Source organism: Melanerpes formicivorus, unplaced genomic scaffold (genome assembly GCF_026170545.1).
Source record: "Melanerpes formicivorus ecotype bairdi unplaced genomic scaffold, bMelFor1.0.p_v2 SCAF_27, whole genome shotgun sequence".
Taxonomy (NCBI): Eukaryota; Metazoa; Chordata; class Aves; order Piciformes; family Picidae; genus Melanerpes; species Melanerpes formicivorus.
In genome coordinates, this window is record NW_027142379.1 from 8619426 (window position 1) to 8642989 (window position 23564).

General features: G+C 45.1%; 1 protein-coding gene across 1 annotated transcript in view; it reads right to left on the reverse strand.

Moving 5' to 3' along the window:
• Window positions 1-23564, reverse strand: part of RNF150 (ring finger protein 150) — a 151717-nt gene that overhangs the window by 44324 nt on the left and 83829 nt on the right. Inside the window, exons 2-4 of the mRNA XM_068154041.1 lie at window positions 15733-15983; window positions 9876-9947; window positions 9371-9453 (exon numbers count right to left, since the gene is read on the reverse strand). Of these exons, the coding sequence (XP_068010142.1) occupies window positions 9371-9453; window positions 9876-9947; window positions 15733-15983 (406 nt within the window). The remainder of the gene's footprint in view (window positions 1-9370; window positions 9454-9875; window positions 9948-15732; window positions 15984-23564) is intronic.

Consider the following 23564-nt stretch of genomic DNA (forward strand, 5'->3'; position numbering starts at 1 on the left):
TGAAAACCAGGAGAGTTTAATGCAAATCAAGCACAGCACAGTTTACCACCTAGTACTAGAGGCTGCTTCTGAACTCAGTTAAGTGAGGGTGTTCCAAATGCTGGGGTCTGGGAGCTCTGCAAGCACTGCACAGCTACGTCCAGTGCCCAAAGGACTAAAATGACTTCTGTGGCATCTCAATCACATGTGCAGAGTGTTGCTCAACTGAGTTTGGAAATCAAGAGTTAGAGAGGCAGGAAAAAGAGACAAAATGCAGCAGCAAACCCCATATCCTTTACATGTTATAAGGCTGTCAGGAAACAAAACCTGCTTGCTGGTAAAGGTTAAAAACAGTAAGTATCACATAAAGCATTTCTCAATGGTTTCACAGACAAACCTGACTCTACACAACTTAAACATGAAGCCATTTGGGCTCTGGTATTTTTGTATGACCCAGGCATGAAGAAATAGAGTAAAAGTAGCTATTTTTCATTTAAATGTGAAACCCAGGATGTTGCTTTTTAAAACCTTTGCCCTGACTTTCCTGCTCTTTAGAAGTTGCCCCATCAGAGTTAGCTCCTAAACGATCCCAGCCCCAAAGGGCTTGTTGATAATCCTGTGCTCAGTCTGAAGTGACCACTAAGGAACTCCCTGAGCCCTGTGGCTGCTGTGGGGCCACTTTTTTAAAAAACATTATCCAGGTGGAGAAACTGAAAGCTTCTTGTCTAGCTTTGCCTGTCACAAACTGAGATTGAATACAGAGATATTTAGTGCATGTACCTGACTGACAGATTGTATTTTCTGCTGCAGGCATATCCTGTTACCCTGTGTTACAGGGAACAAGTGTTCTAAAACACAGGAATGTGGGGCTTGGGATTTGAGAACCACTGTTGAGTAGGCTAGGCAGAGGAGCTGGGGCTCAGCACAAGGCAGTGACATTTGTTCAGCCACACTCTGCATGAAGAATCATACAATTGTCAGGGTTGGAAGAGACCTCAAGGATCATTTAGTTCCAACTCCCCTGCTATGGGCAGGGACACCTCACACTAGATCAGGTTGCCCAGAGCCCTGTCCAGTCTGGCCTTCAAAACCTCCAGGGATGAGGCATCTACCACATCCCTGGGCAACCTGTTCCAGTGTCTCACCACCCTCATGGGGAACAATTTCTTCCTAACATCCAATCTGAATCTACCCATTTCTAGTTTTGCTCCATTCCCCCCAGTCCTGTCGCTCCCTAGAAAGTCCCTCCCCAGATTTCTTGTAGCCCCCTTCAGACACTGGAAGGCCACAATAAGGTCTCCTTGAAGCCTTCTCCTCTCCAGGCTGAACAGCTCCAACTCTCTCAGTCTGTCTCCATAGCAGAGCAGCTCCAGCCCTCTGACCATCCTCTGGACACGTTCCGTATCTTTCCTGTAACAGGGGTTCCAGAACTGGGTGCAGTACTCCAGGTGGGGTCTCACCAGAGTGGAGTGGAGAAAAGGAGGAAAGTTTCCTACCATGCACACAGGCTCAGAAATTACACTGGCATGTAGGAAACTGAACATTCACTTGCTTTCCTAAAAAAAAGTATCTTTTAATCAATTAATTGAATGAAATAGTTCAGTAGGGAGGGACCTTAGTCCAACTACCTAATATAACTTAATAATAACTTAAGCAAAACTGAAAGGGGATGTTCTGTTCTGAAACCTGGGGTTCAATATACAGAGTCTTGCTCCAAAAGGTGCAAACTAAGACTAATTTCCTTGTTTTGAAATTCTGTATAGATCAGCTTTAAATTTGCTTTCTAAGGCTTGCAACAGGTGTCCCACATTGTACTTGGCAGAGCCTGAAAGTCACATTTCAGCCTGCTTGAACTTTTACATTTGAGCTGACTCCAGGCTGTCTGTCCCTGTGCTGCTGCTGCCCCACATGCATCACTTGTACAGCGTGGCCACACGAACCCACCGGGCTCATGGCTCCATCTGGAGCAGCCTCCATGACGAAATGCAACCTCTGAGAGAGCCAGAATCACTCAATGCACCACAGGAATGCTAAGTATTGAAGTGGGACGTGCTCAGCTGCATGGGTAGGCTCCTGTGCTCTGTTCTGGCCTCTCTCACATGAGATGCACACAGCCTTGCAACTTGATGGAAGATGTTGAGGTGTACTTTCACCGACTCTGATTTGCAACCCTGTCTCTTACTAAGGTGATATTTGCCCACATACCAGCTGGCTGGTTTACAAGCTGGCTCCAGTCCTAGATAACACTAGAAATTCCAAGCCCAAACTGCATGAAATCACAGAAACTTAGTCTTTTCACTGTGATGTTCTCCCTCCATTTCTAGAAGAAACATTTCCTTTGTGAAACAAAGCCACATGGCAAATTACCACATTCCTGTACTTGGTCTGACTTCACACACAGCTATGGGAAAGGGCAAAGCTGTTCTTGGAAGTTTGACCCAGTCTAATTATATCAGTTGGCTGTGATACCAAACTTTGTCAAACCTCATCTGATCCTGTATGTCAACATGATGAACATAATTGAAGTATCACAGAATCACAGAGTGGTAGGGGTTGCAAGGGACCTCTGAAGATCATTGAGTCCAATCCCCCTGCCAGAGCAGGATACCACCTAAAGCAGATCACACTGGCACACATTCAGGCAGGCCTTGAAAGTCTCCAGAGATGGAGATTCCACCACTTCTCTGGACAGCCTCTTTCAGTGTTTTGCCACCCTCAAAGCTCCTTCTTATGTTCAGACAGAATTTCCTATGTCCAAGTTTATGCCCATTACCTTTTGTCCTGTCACTGGGGACCCCTGAGGAGAGTCTGACCCCACCTTCCAGACACCCATCCCTTAGATATTTGTAAGCATACAGAAGATCCCCACTCAGCCTCCTCTTCTCCAGGCTAAACAGACCCAACTCTCTCAGCCTTTCCTCATATAAGAGATGTTCCAGTCCCTCAATCATCTTAGTATCACGATCACAGGATAAGAGGATCACAAGAGTCCAGGATGTTGGGGCTTGGAAGGGACCTCTGGAGATCTTTGAGTCCAACCCCTCTGCCAGAGCAGGACCATAGAATCTAGCACAGGTCACACAGGAACACATCCAGATGGGTCTTCAAAGCCTCCAGACAGGAAGACTCCACAACCTCTCTGGAGAGTCTGTTCCAGTGCCCTGTGACCCTTACAGTGAAGAAGTTTCTCCTCATTCTGAGGTGGAACCTCCTGTGCTGCAGTTGATATCCATTGCCCTTGTCTACCTTAATTCTAAAGCACTACCTTACTAAGGCTGCTGAAAGTTTGTAACTCTCCTTCCCAACAAGATTTGCTTTACTGGGCAAACCCACCAAATTTCACTCTCTGTCCTGCATAACTCTTTCTGCCTCTTACCTCAGGAGGGGCATATTCAGCACAGCATCAGGTGAGCAATCTGAATAGGTGAAAGCATAAAAACACACTCCTCAGGCATGTGTAATTTTATACTCAAAATCTGTTAGCCAAGAGAATTTCTTGGCTGTGCTAATTCATGCTGGGTACTGAAAGTCAACCTCTTTGCTTTTCAGCTACTTGAAGTAACGATGAAATTCTTGATAGTGATTGTCCTCTTTAATGCTATACTCAAAATCCTAAATAAGCACGCTTAGCTGCAAGCATCTGAAGAACACTGGGGCCAAAATAATCAGCACATTTACAAGACCTGAGATATTTACTGTTGTCTTGAAAAACTCAAACCCAAACCCCAGACTCCCCAAATCTGCCTTGGATAAAAACCAATACATAACTTCTATTGAGCCATGCTACCACAGGCTAGAAAGTCTCCTCTTGTTTTCAAGCTCAAGCTTTGCAAGCCTCAGTCAAGCTGTGGTTCATATTACCAGCCTTTCATAATGCTTGTTAATCACCAAAAGCTTGGAGCTTTCATGCCTTCAAGAGTTCAAAAAGCTGAAGTTCACTGTTCCTGCAGCTGGCATCATGAAACAATACTCTAAAAGATGATTTACAAATGCCAAGTAATTCAAATACATGACAGATCCTGTCACTTTGCACTCCTCAATACTGCATTAGCACAGTGTATTATGGCTCTATTAATTTCAGGTTTAATATGGACAACAGAAGGAACCTGATTTTTGGACAGAGATCTGCAGCAGAATGGAATGTTGTTGAAAACTCAGGTGAAGATTTGAATTTTAACATGTTTGTACCGCACCAGAGAGCTCAGAATGTCTATTTGTGGGCACACAAATGTTTGTCCAGAGAGCCCCTAGTACAAGAGGGATATGGACATGCTGGAATGTGTCCAGAGAAGGGCCAGGAGGATGATCAGCGGGCTGGAGCACAGGCAGCAGAGGGCTGTCCTATGAGGACAGACTGAAGGAGTTGGGGCTGTTCAGTCTGCAGAAGAGAAGGCTCCCAGGTGACCTCATTGTGGCCTTCCAGTATCTGAAGGGGGCCTACAGGAAGGCTGGGGAGGGACCTCTCAGGATGTCAGGGAGTGATAGGACTAGGGGGAATGGAATGAAGCTGGAGGTGGGGAGATTCAGGCTGGATGCGAGGAGGAAGTTCTTCACCGTGGGAGTGGTGAAGCCCTGGAATGGGTTGTCCAGGGAGGTGGTTGAGGCCCCATCACTGGAGATGTTTAAGAGCAGGCTGGATGAGGCTCTGGCCATCCTGCTCTAGTGTGGGGTGTCCCTGCCCATGGCAGGGGGAGTTGGAAGTAGATGATCCTTGTGGTCCCTTCCAACCCTGACTGATGCTATGATTCTAAGTGAGGTGGCAGGCTTTGCAAGTTTGGATTGGAAAGTTTATTCTGTTTGTCATTAGCTGCAGCCCTATGTGCATGCTTTCAAGAAACTGTGAATTGTTTGATGTCCTGAGAAGCTTATCATCCAAATTCAGGCAAAATAAAGGTCAGCACAAAGTAAGACAAGGGAGAAACTGCAATATTTCACTGTCAGATGGCAAGGCAAAAGTGTAAAGAGCTGCAACAAAAAAATCCCTCTCCCTCTGCGGTTCTGACTGATGCACGTTTTAAAAGGAAGGAGAGAGCAGAGGATCATGGATGAGTTCAGAACTAATGATGCATACAGGAAGACATTAAGAGAGGTGCTTCAAGCACAAGCTTGGGACATGGCTCTGACAAAGTCAGAGCCAGACAAAAATATGTTGGGTTTTCTGTTGTCATTGCTGCATGCAACCACATGCATTGCTAAACTGTGCTGATTTGGGTGTGTTGAAAAGTTTCTCAAAGGAACTGTAATTGATTAGCTGAGAGGAAGGCGAAAGGAGATGTTGTAACAATCCTTCTACCAAACAAAGGCTTCCAGGAGGAGAAAGGAAACAACTGTTCTTCACCTCTCCTAGGGACAAGAGACACAATGACGTGATTAAACTGCAGCAAGTGAGATCCAGGTTACACAATAGCGAAAGCTTCACCCCAGGCAGGGTGGCAAAGCACTGCAGTAAATTATCAGGGGGATTTGTAGAGTCTTCATCCCAGGAGACTGCAGAGTGTGTTGGAAAAAGCTCCCAAGAACAACATGCGCACAGCCAGTGCCCCTGTGCTGCTCCAGGGGTGGTGGCCTCCTGGGATCCGTCCTGCTCCCTTCTGTGACTCTGCGAGGATGTGGAAAGCTCACAGAGCACAAAGAAAGAAGAACCTCGAAGTCCCTGAGCATTTCATTTACCTAAATAGCACTTCATCATTTTAAACTGGAGATTACTTCTGTTTGAAATGTATTGCAATCTTGCTTTAAAGCTGCCCTTTCAACCATACAATTAAATACATACATAAATAAATTCATTTCGGGCTCAGCCCAAGATTCTAATAATTTGATTGTTACAAAGCTATTGTTGAGCTTTTAGTTTGCCAGCAACCTTGAGAAGCCTTTTGTTCCAGGTTAAGGGAAACTGTTCTCCTCCCCACCTTCTACTCCTAGTCCCCAGTTTCCCAACTGCAGGCAAATCATGTAATTTTTCTCAGAAGAAAAGTGTGAACTGAAGGGAGGCAAAAGCAGAAAGAGAGGGGCACTGAGCAAGACCAGCAGTTGCCTAGATTAGGCACAGGGCTGAGGCTCAGGACTGAGAGGGGTTTTGGTGAGAGACTGAGTACCACTTAGTATCCAAATAGAAGGTCTGGGCTTTTGTGGGTGCGTGTACAGGATTATTTGTTCATTTTTTTGAGGAAGAAGGAGGGATTAAAAAAAAGAAAGGTGATAATGAGGGTGTGCAGATGGAATTGAAGAGTAGAATGTGTGTGATAAAGTAAGTCTCACAGGGTGGTTGTAGCCAGGAGGGGGTTGGTCTCTTCTCTCAAGCAACCAGCACCAGAACAAGGGTTCACAGTCTGAAGCTGTGCCAGGGGAAGTTTAGGCTGGAGGTGAGAAGAAAGGTCATTGGAAAGTGCTGCCCAGGGAGGTGGTGGAGTCCCCATCCCTGGAGGTGTTCAAGAGGGGATTGGACATGGCACTTGGTGCCATGGTCTAGTCATGAGGTCTGTGGTGACAGGTTGGGCTTGATGATCTTTGAGGTCTCTTCCAACCTTAGTGATACCGTGGAAGCTATCAGAAAGAGGAAGGAGTGAGGCAGCCTCTGAAATTGCAGTTGTTCATGGACTGAGCGTTCAGCGGAAGGGAAGGAGCTGGAATGGGGTCAGAAAGTGCACTTATTGGTGACAGAAATGAAACAATCAAAAAAAAAGAGCTTATGAAGAGCTTATGAGTAGAGATGAGGTTGAAAGAACTGTCTTGGCTCTCTACAGAAGTTTGGTAAAGTGAGTAAAAAGTTTAGCAAAAGGCACACACTGGGAACAGCAGCACCAGCAGCTTCTCCAAAGCCAGAGCAGAAAAGACAGAGGCATTTTGAAGTTGGGGATGGAGAAGAAGCAGAAGAGAAGCCACTCTGGGAACAATGAACTTGGTTTCATTTGATGTTGTGTCAGTGCCCTCAAACGTAACTTCAGTGATGTTTGCTACCATTAAACATAAAACCAGCTGCAAGACAATTCTATTATCATTTTTTTTAAATCAAGTGTCAGTCCTTATTTATTTAATGCATCCTGCAGAGTGAAGTTCATTAACACAGTCAGCTGTGGGAACTGGCTGAAGAGGACAGAGGAAGAAGTATGAGTTCACAGGAATTCTCCTCCTAGTTCTCCAGAGGGGGATACATAGCAACAGGCTGTCCCAGAGCCAGCTCTGCCAGCAGAAAAGAGAGGACTAATAACTGTGTATCTATATGACTTCAGAGCTCATCTACTGCAATATTGGCTGGTGGGTTTTTGGGGCCAACATTTTAGGAGATTCAGGCTCCACAAGCCTTAAAAAGAAATCTTAGGACGTGAAGGTCTTTATCCAAAGTGTGCCTTCTAGCAGTGGTTTTCCCAGTCCTGCCTGCAGCACAAAGCATCATCATTCATGTGCAGCCCTTGGGGACTATTTGGCTTTGCAGGTAAAAAGTTCTCTATCTTAAGCACCTCCTGGATAGAAACAGTAAGGTCAGCCAGCGCTGATGTCATATAGTGCAGGCTTCTGTAAGACTTGGTGAAATGCCAGCCTCTTATTAAACAGCAGTCTAATGAGGTTCCCATACTGTGAACTGCACACAGTTTAACTGAGGATGCTTGAGAAAGAAAACATACAGAGACTGTAGGTCTTCAGCAAGTTATAACACTCTCCTACTCGCTTAACAGAGACAAATTAATTCACTTCCCTCCCTCCTTCCCCCCCCCCACCCCCTTTGGATAAGAGACTGGCAACGGCAGAAAGAATCATGACTATCGCTTCCTGTTTTGGAAGTTCAAACCCAAGTGAAAGTGTAAAAGACTGCCCTCACAGTTCGTGTAGCAGGAAAGCCAGGGTTTGTGAAGCAGCTGCTTGAGCAAGAGCTTTGAGGTTTTATAACTCCAAACTGCTGAGGCTCAGCCTGTGAGCAGCTTACAAGACAGTTCTACTGCTGCTACCCTTTTCGCGTGAGTCATTTTCTCGGCGACCTTTTAATTCAGCCAAGAACTGAGCATCACCTGTTAACTATGTGTTTCCTCCTCACTCTGCTTGACTCAACACTCTGGATGACAAAGCCTGAGTGGAGCCTCGATGAATTATGAGGCGAGACACAAGTGAAAGCTAAAGCTTGCACACACACATCTTTTTTTGCCTCTCTCCATCATGCAGCATTTCCAATGTGATTCTGCTCCTCCGAACGTCAAACCAAAGTCCACGCTGTGCTGGCAATTTCTCTGCATTTCTGTTTCATGAAGTGATGTGTTTGTGTCTGTTCAGAGGAGGGGGGGGGAAAGAAAGGAGAAAGAGTTCCCATGCAATTTGTCATTGTGGGGGATTTACAGTAGGTCAAATTTATGATTAATCTGTTGCTATTTGTTCGCCGTTTAGTGATGGAAATAAACAGATTTAAGGAGTCACAGGAAGGAGCAGAAATGGACAGCTTGTAACATTCAAATAACTACCAGGGAACAAGACAGCGAGGAAAGAAACAAATATTTCAGTTTCTGGAGCCAGGGAACATGTCTGCAGGAGAAGAAAGAAACTCTGTTAAACATCCCTAATCTCTGCTCTGTATGTACAGCACTTGAGATGCCTATTTCTAGGGAAATCAAACACTTGGCTCTTGTTTTCCTAGGGGAAACACAGTTCCTAGGAATTTTACTAAGAAATTGCTTTCCTTAGAGAAATCCCTCATTAGCTAGGACTTCACAGCTGCCAGGACAATGACACAGAGAGATGAATGCAGCTGCTAGGGGTGGCAAGAGGCTGCACTCTTGTGTCACATCACTGCGACTGTATGTGCTGCACAGGGCATGTTCACACAGGGGAAGAAAAGAGAAAGAAAAAGCTCAAAAGCTCTCTTGTCACCTCCACATTCCACTTGCCTGAGAGTATTTTCACGGCAGAAGTAGATAAGGTGGCCTTTGTCACATTCCCTTGTTTCTGCTCAGCATATCTCTTTTTATGGCTGGGGATTTTTTTGATAGAGGCCATCTCTTTCACAGTGCCTGGACATGGCCCAGGACAGCAACAGAAGCAGCTCCATGGGGAGCAGGAGACTCCTCTATCCCTGGATGCTGTGCCCTGGGCTCACCTTGAAGTCAGGGGCAAATTCTTCAAAGGCATTTGTTTGAGGAATGAGGAAAATTCCTGTAATAGGTCCAAACCAGACAAAATTTCTGACTGCCATGCTGAAGTCAGGCTCTCAGCACCTTCTCACTTCAAGCTGGATGAAGAGACATTTCAGGTATCTTTACCAACAGATTCTGCATAAATCAAAATGACAAACTCATCCTTCCCTCCCTAAGCTCTCAGCTAACCTCATCAGTTTGATATCATGAAAACAAAGCCTGCCTTGATGTAGAAAGACTACCAGAGCTAAAACCACCTTCAACCTTCAACTTACCTGCAAGGCAAAATTCTGACAACATCATTGGGTTTGTAGCCTTCAATACATACAGCACAGTTATCAAAGTCTGGCTCAGTTTCCTACAGGAAAGAGAACATTCATCATTTTCATTTTCTGATTTTGTCAGCTAATCTCTTCATGCAAGAGCCTATGGGACAAAGTGAAACAGTCGCTGATGCGTGCTTCCAATCCAGTAATGCATTTCAAGACAAGCAAGTCAGATTTTCCAACGCGTTTCCAGCTGGAAACTTGCCCCAGGAAGCATGCAGATCTAGTTAGCATGTTTTCACTTTCAGGATTTTCTGCATCTGCACAGAATCACCTTCTCCTCCTCTCTACCCCATTCCATCTGCAAATTGCTTATCAGTATTCCACCCCCGCCTGCAGGACACAGAGTGGCTAAATAAGCAATTGCCATTTCTGTTCTGCTTCACTGTCCCAGTGGTCTGAAGGAATCCTCAGCACAGAGTTTCATTTGGTAATGAGCAATTTGAAAAATTACCTTATCACCTTTCCTGATTGTTCTGACTTGTAGCTTGCTGATTGCTTTCTTTGCAGCATCTCCGAGCCGGCGCTGTAACACAAAATTTGCTCTTAAGCAAAAGATCTCTCTCCATGCAGAAATCATCACCTTTTCTCCCTAGGCTTCTTAATAATCTGGAGTGACTGCACATGAAACAGGACAGTGCTGTATAAATACAAACAGATGAGGTCAGTCACACTGTTATTCACAAGGGCACAAGTCGGTCTTCTAGGCTTACTGGTAACCCGTGGCCACTGAGGCCAAGCTACTCTAATAGAGATCCAGTGGAGACCACATTGAGCCTGTCGTGATGCTACACTACACCACCTTCACCACTCCAGAGAGCAGTAATGTCCAATATTCAAGCATCCCATTTCTCCCTACTCTTTTTTAAATGACACTTGTTAAAAACACACTATTAATTGAGGCCTGGGCTGGTAAGCAGAGTAAACACTGGCCTTAAGGTTCAGAAGGTCTTTATTCTTATGTTATTCCAGAACTAGTTCACGATCTTCAGCAAGATGCAGGTGCTGAAAGTGACCTATTTGTTAACCACAAACCCTATGAATAATCTTCTCTGCTGTTCTCTTTTCCTGCAATACAGAGTTGCCTACTTTATAGGAACCATGCAAGGTATAAAAATGGGCTGAAAGCATCTGCAGCTTCTCACAGGTAAAGCACTCCACAGTCCTGTCCATATATAACCATTTGCTGGTTCTTTGCCTGTCTTTCCCTCCAGTGAACCACAAATTGCTTACCACATGATGTTTCTGACTGTTCTCCCATATTTCCAAAACACTGTTACCACACTGGCAGGGTCACAGCCACTCAGGATTAAAGTATGTAATAACAGCCTGCCACAATCCACGCTGTTCTCAGATGCTGGAGATGGAGATGCCTGCCTCTTGCAAGAGGCTGAGAATATGATGGGGCAGCTCATAGAATCACCGGTGAACAAAGTGACCTCTGCACTCTGTGCTGCTGAGCTTGTGTCTGTATCACTGCTTCAAGGACTTGGCTGCTCACTTGTGCTAACCCAACAAGGAGGCGATATGGAGACAGACTGACAGGCTGGGAAAGACTTTGAGAGGTCAAGGCTGGGGCGACTTCAAAGTCAGAGCTGTGTCCAGTCAAGCCTTCAATCTCTCTGGGAAGGGAGATTTCACAACCTCTGTGGATAATTTGTTCCAGTGCTTAACCATTCTCACTGCCTTTTTTTTTGTTGTAATATAGAAATGGAATGTCTCTTATTGTCCTTTGTGACCATTACCCTTGTCCTTTCTCTGTGCACCTCCAAGAAGAGGCTAATTCTGCCTCCTCTCCAACCACTTGCTATGGAGCTGCAGGCTGCAAGCAGACCCCTTCCTCCTCTTGTGCTCAGCAAGTCAAGCTCCCTCTGCCTCTCCTCAGATGGCATGTGCTCTGTCCCAAGACCATACTGGTGAACCTCCTCTGGGCTCTCTCCATTTTTTCATGCCTTTCTCGTACAGTTTCATGCAGCAAAACCTACTCTGAAGTTTTCTTGTCAACTTTAGAACAGTTCATGATACCATGCATCCCAAATTGCCAGCAATAAATGACTTCAACTCCCCTCTTCATTTCCCCTCCCCATCTGTATTTCCAGCCGTGTGCTGTTGGACAGGAGGGAGAGACTACAGAGCTTTGGTGACTCAGAAGACATTCAACTTCTCAGGCTGGGAACACTGCCTGTGCTGGAGTTCAGAGGGGCCTGTCAGTGGGAAGGGTTTCCAGCTGGAGGGGGTGAGAGCATGAAGCCAGGAATGAAAGGAAGCTGGAAGTAGTTTGTAAATTGAGACCTAATCACCATACAGAGACGATTACTAAATTACCACTTTGTTCTTCAGATTCAATTAAAATCACTGAATTAGAGAGTAAGCTTATTGGATTGGAAAGACATGGAAGACTGACAAAAATGCATGCAATACTGAAAGCAGAGAGCAATTTCAGATCTGGCTATAAAGAGGTGAAAACGACTTTGCCTATCACAGGAGATTTCCATATGAGCTCTCCAGCATTACTAATTATTGCATGTGAGGGAGTATCATCCGGTTAGACAACATCTTTTCTGTCATATATTTTTCTCACTTAAACAAAGGGATCAGAAGAGAGCTGGAAACACTTCTTGCCACCTATTTGTTTCTTTAAAGTAAATCAAAGACTGACTGATAGCATACAGCAAGACAAGAGCTATTATGTCCCGCTCCAGGAATTACCTGTGAATCCTTTTTATCATCGTTATTACTTAAACTAATGAAATGTCTCCGTTCCTTTTGTGCGCATTCTTCAAGAGGAAAGGACAAGATTAAAGACTCATGCACATCTTTGATCTGCTTGTTTTCCTATTTGCTCTCTCTTCTCTCTCTTAAATAGACAAGTTCATGACTTACATGCAAATGAGGACAATTTGAGAGAACAGGAATCTCTCCCAGGACAAATGCTTGTGCACACGTTAAGTCTCATTCTCATTTTGGAAAGGAAACACTGAAAAGGAAATCTGCTGGAACATATTCTGTTCTTCAACCTAGCCTGCTCTACTATCATGTGACAGGATGAGAGGAAATGTGCCACAGGAGGTTTAGACTGGACATTAGGAAAAAAATCTTTATGAAAAGAGTGGCTAGGCATTGGAACAGGTTACCCAGAGAGGTGGTAGAGTCAGTGTCCCTGGAGGTGTTCAAAAAAATCTGTAGACGTGGCACTTTGGGACATGGTTTAGTGGCCATGGTGGTAGAATAGAAATAGAAATAGAAATAGAAATAGAAATAGAAATAGAAATAGAAATAGAAATAGAAATAGAAATAGAAATAGAAATAGAAATAGAAATAGAAATAGAAATAGAAATAACCAGGTTGGAAAAGACCTTTGAGATCATCGAGTCCAACCTATCATCCAACACCATCTAATCAGCTAAACCATGGCAACCAAGCACCCCATCCAGTCTCTCCCTAAACAACTCCAGTGGTGGTGATTCCACCACCTCCCTGGCTAGCACATTTCAATAGCCAATCTCTCTTTCTGTGAAGAACTTTCTCCTCACCTCCAGCCTGGCACAGCTTGAGACTGTGTCTCCTTGCTCTGGTGCTGCTAGCCTGGGAGAAGAGACCACCCCCCACCTAGCTACAACTTCCCTTCAGGTAGCTGGGGAAACCAATAAGGTCTCCCCTGAGCCTCCTCTTCTCCAGGCTCCCTCAGCCTCTCCTCACAGGGCTGTGCTCCAAACCCCTCCCCAGCTTTGTTGCCCTTCTCTGGACACCTTCCAGCAAGTCAACATCTTTCCTAAGCTGAGGGGCCCAGGACTGGACTCAGGACTCAAGGTGTGGCCTAACCAGTGCTGGTGTTGGGTTGATGGCTGGACTTGCTGATTTCAGAAGTCTTTTCCAATCTTAATGATTCTATGACACCTCTATCTTCAACCTACTCACTCTGGTAGTGTCCAAGCACTTGAATCATGGACCCACAAGCAAAGCTACACATCTTACTCTTGGCAAATAAAGTTATGTTGGTACCTGCGGACACCAAGGTCAGACAATGGAACAGGTTGCCCGGGGAAGTTGTGGATGCCTTCTCCCTGGAAGTGTTCATGGCCAGGGTGGATGAGGCCTTGAGCAATGTAGCCTAGTGGACGATGTTGCTGACTACAGCAGGGTGGGGTGGAACTAGATGATCTTGAAGGTCCCCTTCCAACCCAACCCATTCTATGATTCTAAGAACTGTGTGGACATGGCACTTTGGGACAAGTTTTAACGACCATGGTGGTGTTAAGGTCAGTGGTCGGACTTGATGATTTGAGAGGTCTTTCCCCAACCCAAACAATTCTCTGATTCTCTAAACCTACTGACTCCAAATGACAGCACATTACCTGAATGAGCTTCTTGTTTTGCTGGGTTCCATGTTTATGGGTGGCTATTTACACTGCTAGTCTGCCTGTGTAATTACTTGATTGAGAGCACGCTTACGGTACTCACACACATAAATTAGGCACACATGTGCTCCTGCAGCCAAAGCAGCTCAAAATTATCACAGTGAATCTGCTGCCAGTGATGTTCCAGTTCCAGCTGGGATAGTCTCCTTCTTGCTATCCAAAAAAATTCATACTGTATAGTTAAAAGGAAAATATATTCTCTCTGTCTGTAAATACAGAGCAGCTGCTCTCTATCTCAGAGGATGCCTGAATTTCAAAGGAGGAGGGTGAGGGATCCTCCAGCATACATTACAGGGTGTGCAGCAGCACTTTGCTCTACAAGATGATTATTAACACTCTCAGTTTTACCTTTTCTGCAGAGCAAGCAAGACAACCCTCCTCCTGCCTCAACAGTCATCTATTAAGGGTCCAGAAACATCTCTGATTCACAGTGCATTCTGTCCCTGCAGTAAAATGGTTATCCTCTCAGATTTCATACAGTGATAACATTTTCTGCTGTACCATTAGAATGAAATGTAGAAGCCTCAGCTTCACAATTCTGCTGATGCCAAGATAGTGGCATCCAGACAAGAAAAGATTAAATTTATTATTATCACTGCTATTATTATTCATTGCTGAACTACCATAAAGATGCATGCTGCTTGGTAAATACAGAGGGCCTTAGGACCAAGGGCTCGTTCCCACTGCTGCTGACTCCTCTCCAGCTCTGTAGGTTTTGGATCTCTTTCAGGGGGTTTGGAAAAGTTGCCAAAACCAAAAGCAATGGTTTAACAATATTGGTGGCTATCACTACAGCACTTATTTGTTCAGTCATCATTGTCAAATGAATGGTGCCTTTCAAGCACAAAATCCTTCAGAAGCAGTATTTAAAATGAAAACACTCCTTGTTCTTTTATTTCTTCTTCACTTATCATGAACACTCATTTCACACAGATACTCATGTTGCTCACTATGTTTTAGTCACATCACCAAAGATGATCAATTTTCTGCCTTTCTTGTGTGTTTTCATGGAGAACCCCCATGGTTTTTAATATATATATATATAGAGAGAGAGTATATTTATACAAATATATAGAATACAATACTTGCTATAAGGGACATGCTGCACCTCCAGCCAGCCAGCTCCCTACACTTTGCTACCTAATCCCTGTGATATAGAATAGAATAGAATAGAATAGAATAGAACAGAATAGAACAGAATAGAACAGAACAGAACAGAACAGGACTAGACCAGACCAGACCAGGTTGGAAGAGACCCTTGAGATCATCGAGTCCAACCCATCATTAAACCACCATCTAACCAACTAAACCATGGCACCAAGCACCCCATCAAGTCTCCTCCTAAACACCTCCAATGATGTAAATAAATTACCAATGGATGTTAAAGGGAAAATAATGCTAAGGTCTAAATAATCTTGTAGGTCTGATAACTAACATAGTTGTATAAATTAACTCTCTCTTTTTGGCTTTGCTCTAGCAGATGCCAGCTGGTGCTTTTGCTTGGCTGTTGCTGACCTTGGCTGCGTTCTTATTGTGGCTAAGTACTAGAGAAGCTACTCCCTGCTTTTCTCCTCTTTTTCCCTTGTCTGGGATGGGGAAAGGGGGAAGCTGTTGGTAACCCCCTGGGTTTGTCCAGGGGGGGTGTTCTTGTGCAGTTTATAAGTTGTAAATACATGTTAATATTGTGTACTTTCCACATACTCATTGCATTTCATACTTCTAGCTTGCAGTTGTGCTTTTAAATATAGCTTCAGCTGCTTTCCAACTGAGCTGCTCTGGCAGTTTCAGCTGGGGGGGGTAAATTCAACCCCTCACACTCGACTTTCACTTTCAAGCCGATTCCCCTGGTGATTTATTCTGGGGCACACAAAGAGCCATTCCAGCGCTGCTCACCTGATTTCTGTCCCTGGCATTGGCGTAGCGGAATCGCTGGATGTAGTAGAAGACCAACCACGCCAGGGAGATGATCATCAGCACGATGAAGGAGATGGAGACAAACACCACAGAGGTCCGGCTGACGTACTTCTGCAGGTTGCGTGTCCCGATGGTGATGTACATCATCACAGTAATGTTCCTCTCCAGGAGGCTCACTATCTCTTTTCCTTTGGGTTCAGGAATCATTATTGCTACAACATCTTCTAGGCCTGTCAGACAAGAGAGAGCAAAAAGAAATCTTAGCTGAAGCAAGTGATCACACAGAAGCAACCAGGTTGGAAGAGACCTCCGAGATCATCAAGCCCAATTGATCACCCAACCCTAACTAACCAACTAGACCATGGCACTAAATGCCTCATCCAGTCTCTTCTTAAACGCCTCCAGGGATGTTGACCCCACCACCTCCCTGGGCAGCACATTCCAATAGGCAATCTTTCTGTGAAGAACTTCTAAGATCAAGCCTAAACTTTCCCCTGCACATCTTGAGACTGTGTCCTCCTGTTCTGTTGCTGGTTGCCTGACCCCATGTAATAAAATGACCAGAGAATGTGGCAAGGCTGAAAAACCCTCCCAAATCCAAGGCAAACCAGTAAGGAAAGAGCTACCCTTTCTCCTGCTGGTTTTCAGCAAGAGGTAAGTCAGGTGGATCTGGTGAAGGTTTCAACTGGAACAAGTTACACAGTGTGTTTCTATAAACTAATCTCAGTGAGATATGTAAAACATGATTCATGGGTTGACATAAACACAGATTTCCAGCACTGCTGAGGCTTATCTAGACTACAGTGCTGTAAGCACTACAGAAAGGGAGTCAAGCTGCAGCCAGCATGCTTCTGCCCAACACTCCAGACACATTTATCACAGTCCCCTTTGCAGGGTCACAAGCCTGCCTGGGAAGCCTCTCCAAACCTTGCCCTTCAGACCAGAAATGCTTTCAGTGACAGATCCCCACATGGTTTCACAAGCTGAACATGCCAAAGCATCACTGCCCTCGTCCAGGGCTGGCAACAGGGGAAGCCTGTGGGGACAAGAGCAGCTCAACATGTTCCCAGCTCAACTGCTGCCCCATGTCACTGGAGGCACCCTGCAGCCTGAGCCCACAGACGGTTTGGAGCCCCTGTGGGAAGCTGGGCTTGCCAACTAATGCAAGTTTAAAGTCAAGAGCACTGTTTTATTCCCCCAAACTCTGCTGCAGCTCAGATCAGCCCCTGATGCAGTTTGCAGAATGGCTTCAGAAGGACAGGAGTCAGCACAGCTGAGATGGCAAAGGAGTGTCCAATAACAGGATGGGGCAGGGACTTCCTACAGTCCTATCAAGCCATGAGCTTGTGAAATAAACCATCAATCCATCAATTCTCAACTCTGCACCAGCTTTTGTTTCATTTTAATTGCATCACACACTGCAGAAACTATTTGCCTTTCCTAATACATGCATGATAAATACTGTCTGAAATTCATGCCTTTTCTAGCTTTATAAATCTAAACTATCACCAGTTTATGGTTTCATGTTGGCAATATCCTGTTCCTCACCTTCACAAAACAAGTATCCAGACAATTTTTCTACCTTAGCTATGTTTTGCAACAGTCAAATCCAGTATTGTACTTAGCAGCCAAGGACAAAGAGGGTGTATTTTAATGTGGAAATGTGACAGAAACAGCAGCGTGTGAAATGATCACAACCTGGCATTTAGAAAGAAAGGTACAGACTGGGAGTGCCTGAAGAAAGAAAATGCTTGGGTGGGGGTTCAGAATTTCAGCTTAAATCCTAGAAAATCAGCTGGCATGCTGTTAATCATCAATTGACTGTGCCTGCTTTGGGATGTTTGGGAAAGGATCACTCAGCTGCAAATGGAGATGGAATAGAATGGAATGGAATGGAATGGAATAGAATAGAATAGACCAGACCAGACCAGACCAGGTTGGAAGAGACCTTCAAGGTCATCGAATCCAACCTATCATACAACACCATCTAATCAACTAAACCATGGCACCAAGCATCCCATCCAGTCTCTTCCTAAACACCTCCAGTGATGGTGACTCCACCCAATCTCTCTTTCTATGAAGAACTTCTTCCTAACATCCAGCCTAAACCTCCCCTGGCACAGCTTGAGACTGTGTCCTCTTGTTCTGGTGCTGGTTGCCTGGGAGAAGAGACCAACCCCCTCCTGGCGACAACCTCCCTTCAGGTAGTTGTAGAGAGCAACAAGGTCACCCCTGAGCCTCCTCTTCTCCAGGCTGAACACGCCCAGCTCCTTCAGCCTCTCCTCGTAAGGCTTGTGCTCCAAACCCCTCCCCAGCTTTGTTGTCCTTCTCTGGACACCTTCCAGCAACTCAACATCTTTCTTAAACTGAGGGGCCCAGAACTGGACACAGGACTCAAGGTGTGGCCTAAGCAGTGGTGAGTACAGGGGGAGATGCGAGACAGCAACTTGCACTTCCAAAAAGCATCCCCCTGCAAGCTGATATCCAAGCTAAGCTTCACTAGCACAGTACTGTTGCCTGGTCCTTGTTGCCTAGCTCTGACATTTCCCCACCAAAAACCCCTGGGAGGTATAAACCAGGTTTTGAAACATACTTGGATGCTAAAGAGCAGGAGTTGCCTAGCAGGGTTTCGGATGTACTAAATCAGACAGGTGGATGGTGCTCAAATTAAATGCTAACGTGGTGGAAACTTCATCAAATTCTGCGGGTGCCTGGATCAATTGGAGGTACTGGAATAGCTGTAACAGACTTGCTACTCACACACAAAATCTGCTGCAAAGCTGGGAACTGACCCCTCCTCTCTCGGGTCTTGGAGCAGAAGGGCAAACACTCTCGCTCTTTCTCTCGTGAGCTTTTCCATCCTAACGCTTCCCTGATTATGAACAGGCCAAAGAAATCAATAGTTTGGCTGAGTGGAGAATTTTAAGATACCCATGACAGAAAACAGAACCTTTCTTTTGATGATTTCCCTCAAGGCATTCAAAATTTTCAGCTATTTCCCTTCATTTGTCTAGTATGAACCCACCTTCAGCAGCCAAGATAAATCTACCTTTGCAAGCCCTCTGATACCTGTTTATTACACAGAGCTAATGCAAACCTTACCCTAACAGTCTAGGGGGAATTTGCCAAGGCTGAAAGTGGCTGAGAAGGGCGCTGGTGCCATGCCAGTAATTCCCCTGCAGTCAGTAAGACAAATGGCCTAAAGCAGTCTTTAGCTGTCCACATGCTTTCCTTTGTTCTTTTCTCTTTCTTTAAAGGGAAAAAAATAATATATATTTAAAAACACTCTACAAGAAAACCAAAGCAACCACATCACATACAGCTAAAAAAACCCCATAGTGAATAGTCTCACAGGCAAAAATACTGAAGTGTATTTCATGAACACTGTACAGAAGCTACCATTCTGAGCCACTCACTGTCCAGTATGGACCTCTAACTTTACCTTCAATACGATCTGGGACACTGTATGCATGATCACAGAATAACACAATGTTAGGGGCAGGAAAGGACCTCAAAAGATCATCCAGCCCAACCTCCCCTGCCAGAGCAGGATCACCTACACCAGGTTACACTGGAATGCATCCAGGCAGGCTTTGAATATCTCCAGAGAGGGAGACTCCACAACTCCCCTGGGCAGCCTGTTCCAGTGTTCTATCAGCCTCACAGGGAAAAGACCTTTCCTCATGTTTCCAGGGAACTTCCTATGCCTCAGCTTTGACCATTGCTCCTTGTCCTGTCATTGGGCATCACCCAGCAGAGCCTGGCTCCATCCTCTTGGCACTCACCCTTTACATATTTATAAACATGAATGAGGTCACCTCTCAGTCTCCTCTTCTCCAAGCTAAAGAGCCTCAGCTCCCTCAGGCTCTCCTCATAAGGAAGATGTTCCACTCCCCTAATAATTTTTGTGGCTCTACGCTGGAGTCTTTTAAGCATTTCCCTGAGGTCCTTCCTGAACTGAGGGGCCCAGAACTGGACACAACACTCCAGATGCAGCCTCCCCAGGGCAGAGAAGGGGGGGGGAGATGTTACCTGAAAACCTGTAGAAATGGAAACGCAGGCAAAAAATGTTTTCAGTAGCAAATCCAGGTAGCATCTTAACTTGTTGAATTATCTTGAATCTTCAGTTTCTTAAAAAGCTTGAACAACATGTGTAGCTATGTTTGAGTCAAGTGAAGATAGCTTAGGCTGTTTCTGGAGAACTGTCAATAGTGGGGCACAGGTCAGATAGAACATGTTGATGATGATGATGATAATATCACATTCAATTGCTTAACTATGAAATTAACATTTTGTAGTAATACAAGCATCCCTCACTAATGCCCTGTCTTTCTCTAATCATAATGAAAAAGAGGCAGGAAAAAAATATACTGTGATCTCCTCCCTAAATTTAACCACATTCCTGCTTTTTCATCACTTGCCCTTTCCAATTAAGCTACAGCATAGATTTCTGGCTTGAACTCAAGGTGGAAATGACTGGTTTTGAATAGGAGTGCTGCCACACAACTCCCTTCTCTACCCTGTCCTACTTGAATCTCACTGCCAGGACGTTTTACTGACACATCAGGAGGACAAAGCCAGGCTTCCCAGTGGTGTCCAGCGACAGTACAAGAGGCAATGGACACAAACCGGAGCACAGGAGGTTCCATGTAAACATAAACAGAATGTTCTGCACTTTGAGGGTGGCAGAATACTTTATTTAGAATAAACTTTATTTAGAATAAACCAAACCAAGTTGGAAGAGACCTTCAAGATCATCGTGTCCAACCCATCAACCAATCCAACCCACCCAAACAGCTAACCCATGGCACCAAGCCCCCCATCAAGTCTCCTCCTGAACACCTAACAACTAACTGCAACAACCTAACCTAACTGCAACAGACTTCCTGCCCAGAGAGGTGGAGTCTCCTCTGGAGACATTCAAAACCCACCTGGATGTGTTCCTGGGTGATTTACTCCAGCTGGAATGTGCTGCCCAGGGAGGTGGTGGAGTCACCATCCCCAAAGGTGTTCAAGAGGGGATCGGACGTGGCACTTGCTGCCATGGTTTAGCAGTCATGAGGTGCTGGGGGATAGGTTGGGCTCAATGATCTTTGAGGTCTTTTCCAACCTTATTGATTCTATGATTCTACGATCCTGCTCTAGCATGGGGGTTGGACTAGATGATCTTCAGACATTCCTTCCATAATTCTATGACACCTCAAGCCTAGGCCCCTTCAAAATACATGAAACCCCACAATATGCTATGTAAATTGTCCTGGATATAGGCTAAGTCAAACTGCTTATAGAGATGCAAAGCAGAAGACGTAGTGATTGCAAAAGGCAAGCAGCAGCTGGCTCCCCAGCAGCTGCTTCCAGACTCTTAATATGTTTAAATTTCAGGCTATCTGGTTATTTTCTTGGAAAACATTACCATTTGTAATGAAGCATTCTTGGAAGAAAAGAACCAAATCAGCAACAAGTAATAATCAAGAATTCAGTTGATGACAATTTCTCCGAGGCACCATAGAGAAAGATAATTGATCAATCAAGTTCATAAAGCTAAGTTTATTTCTTAGATGCTCAAGATTAGGAAGAAAAAAAAATAATTAAATATTTCTCCCCCCCCCTTCCCTCTCTTCTACGACAAAATTATTATCATCTCAGTTTCAGTATTTAAAGATACAAAGGAATCTCTGACACACATGAAAACTCTAGACAATAAAGAAGGGAAATGATATAATGAGACATGAATGTTAAAGATGCATTTCTGCACCCAAGTACACACTTGTTCAGCAGGCTTGAGAAAGGAGAAGCTATCAGGCGGGGTTGTTCTGCCTGGAAAAGAGGAGACGTAGAGGGGTCCTTTAGAATAGAATAGAACAGAACAGAATGGAATGGAATATTATAGACCAGGTTGGAAGAGACCTTTGAGATCATCCAGTCCAACCCACCACCCAACACTATCTTATCAACTAAACCATGGCACCAAGCACCCCATCCAGTCTCTTCCTAAACACCTCCAGTAATGGTGACTCCACCACCTCCCTGGGAAGCCCATTCCAATGGCAAATCACTCTTTCTATGAAGAACTTCTTCCTAACAGCCAGCCTAAACCTCCCCTGGTGCAGCTTCAGACTGTGTCCTCTTGTTATGGTGCTGGTTGCCTGGGAGAAGAGACCAACCCCCTCCTGGCTACAACCTCCCTTCAGGTAGTTGTAGAGAACAATAAGGTCTGCCCTGAGCCTCCTCTTCTCCAGGCTAAGCAACCCCAGCTCCCTCAGCCTCTCCTCACAGGGCTGTGCTCCAAATCCCTCCCCAGCTTTGTTGCCCTTCTCTGGACACCTTCCAGCGTCTCAACATCTTTCCTAAACTGAGGGGCCCAGAACTGGATACAGGACTTAAGGTATGACCTAACCAGTGCTGTGTACAGGGGGAGAATGACTGTAGGAAAGCAGAAAGTATCTATGGAAGGTTTCAGGAAAAGGAAGAACACAGGCCACTGATACTGGAAGGATGGCTTGATGATAAAGAAGAGCTGACCATGGTAAACAACCTGATGTGCCAGACAAGAGGACACTTGCCTCCATGCTGGAGAAGACCAACCTGATATGGGATGGAGATAACAATGGACAGCTACATATCAAAGGAGAAAACCCAATTAGCAGCAGTGATACAAGAATATCAGGGAATTGCTTACCCTGCTCGATTTTTCCTATATAAGCTGCTTGTTCTGTACCAATAAATGATTCCTGCCTCACCAACATGGGAGTCTGTGCATGCTTTCCGAAAAATGACCTCCCTGCTCTTGCTGGCCACACTATTTGTGATACAACCCAGGATGCCATTGGCCTTCTTGGCTGCCTGGGCACACTGCTGGCTCATGTTCAGCCTACTATCAACCAGTACCCCCAGGCCCCTTTCTGCCTGGCTGCTCTCCAGCCACTATTTAAAAGGAAGCTGTAGTCAGGTGGGGTTCAGGCTCTTCTGCCAGGTAACCAGCGACAGAACAAGAGGGCATGATATGAAGCTGCAGCAGGGGAGGTTTAGGTTGGGTATGAGGAAGCATTTCCTCACAGCGAGGCTATTTAGGCACTGGAACGGACTGCCCAGGGCGGTGGTAGAGTCACCATCACTGGAGGTCTTTAAGAAAAGCTTGGATGTGGCCCCTGGTGGCATGGTTTAACTGATGTCATGGTGTTAGGTCATAGGCTGGACTTGATGATCTCAGAGGTCTTTTCCAGCCTCAATAATTGTGTGATGGTACTGATGCTTCTCTGGTCAGTTAAATGCTACCGATGCCTTTCATTAATAACACCCACGGCGGTAACTGCAGCTTGTGGCACTCTTGTTACCTAACACATTCCTCTTTTCTTTTTCTGGCCACAATTAATGCAGAGTTTGCCATGAATTTTTAACTAGCTGTCAGGATGAATCAGAGATTCATAAATCAAAGGTATTCAGGCTGCAGTGAATGGGGTTTCATTTTCTCTTCTTTCCTTCTTTTTTTCTTTGGCTTAAGAAACATTTGCCATATCAGTGCTCTCTCCTTATGAGGCAACAACAAAACAGGTAAGGTAGAGCTTACAGGCATGTGGGATGATTTAAGTCACTGTAACTTGATGAAGTGCATTCACCTAATCAAATATTTCTGGGTGGAGAAAATGTGCTGCTGGTCTTCAGGCAGCTGCTCTGCTTCTGTGCTGTGCATCCCATGGCATTACACAGGAGTCCAGCACTGGATCAGGCTGCCCAGGGAGGTGGGGGAGTAACCATCTCTCCAAGTGTTCTAAACTGTGTAGATATGGCACTTAAGGAGATGGTTTAGTGGG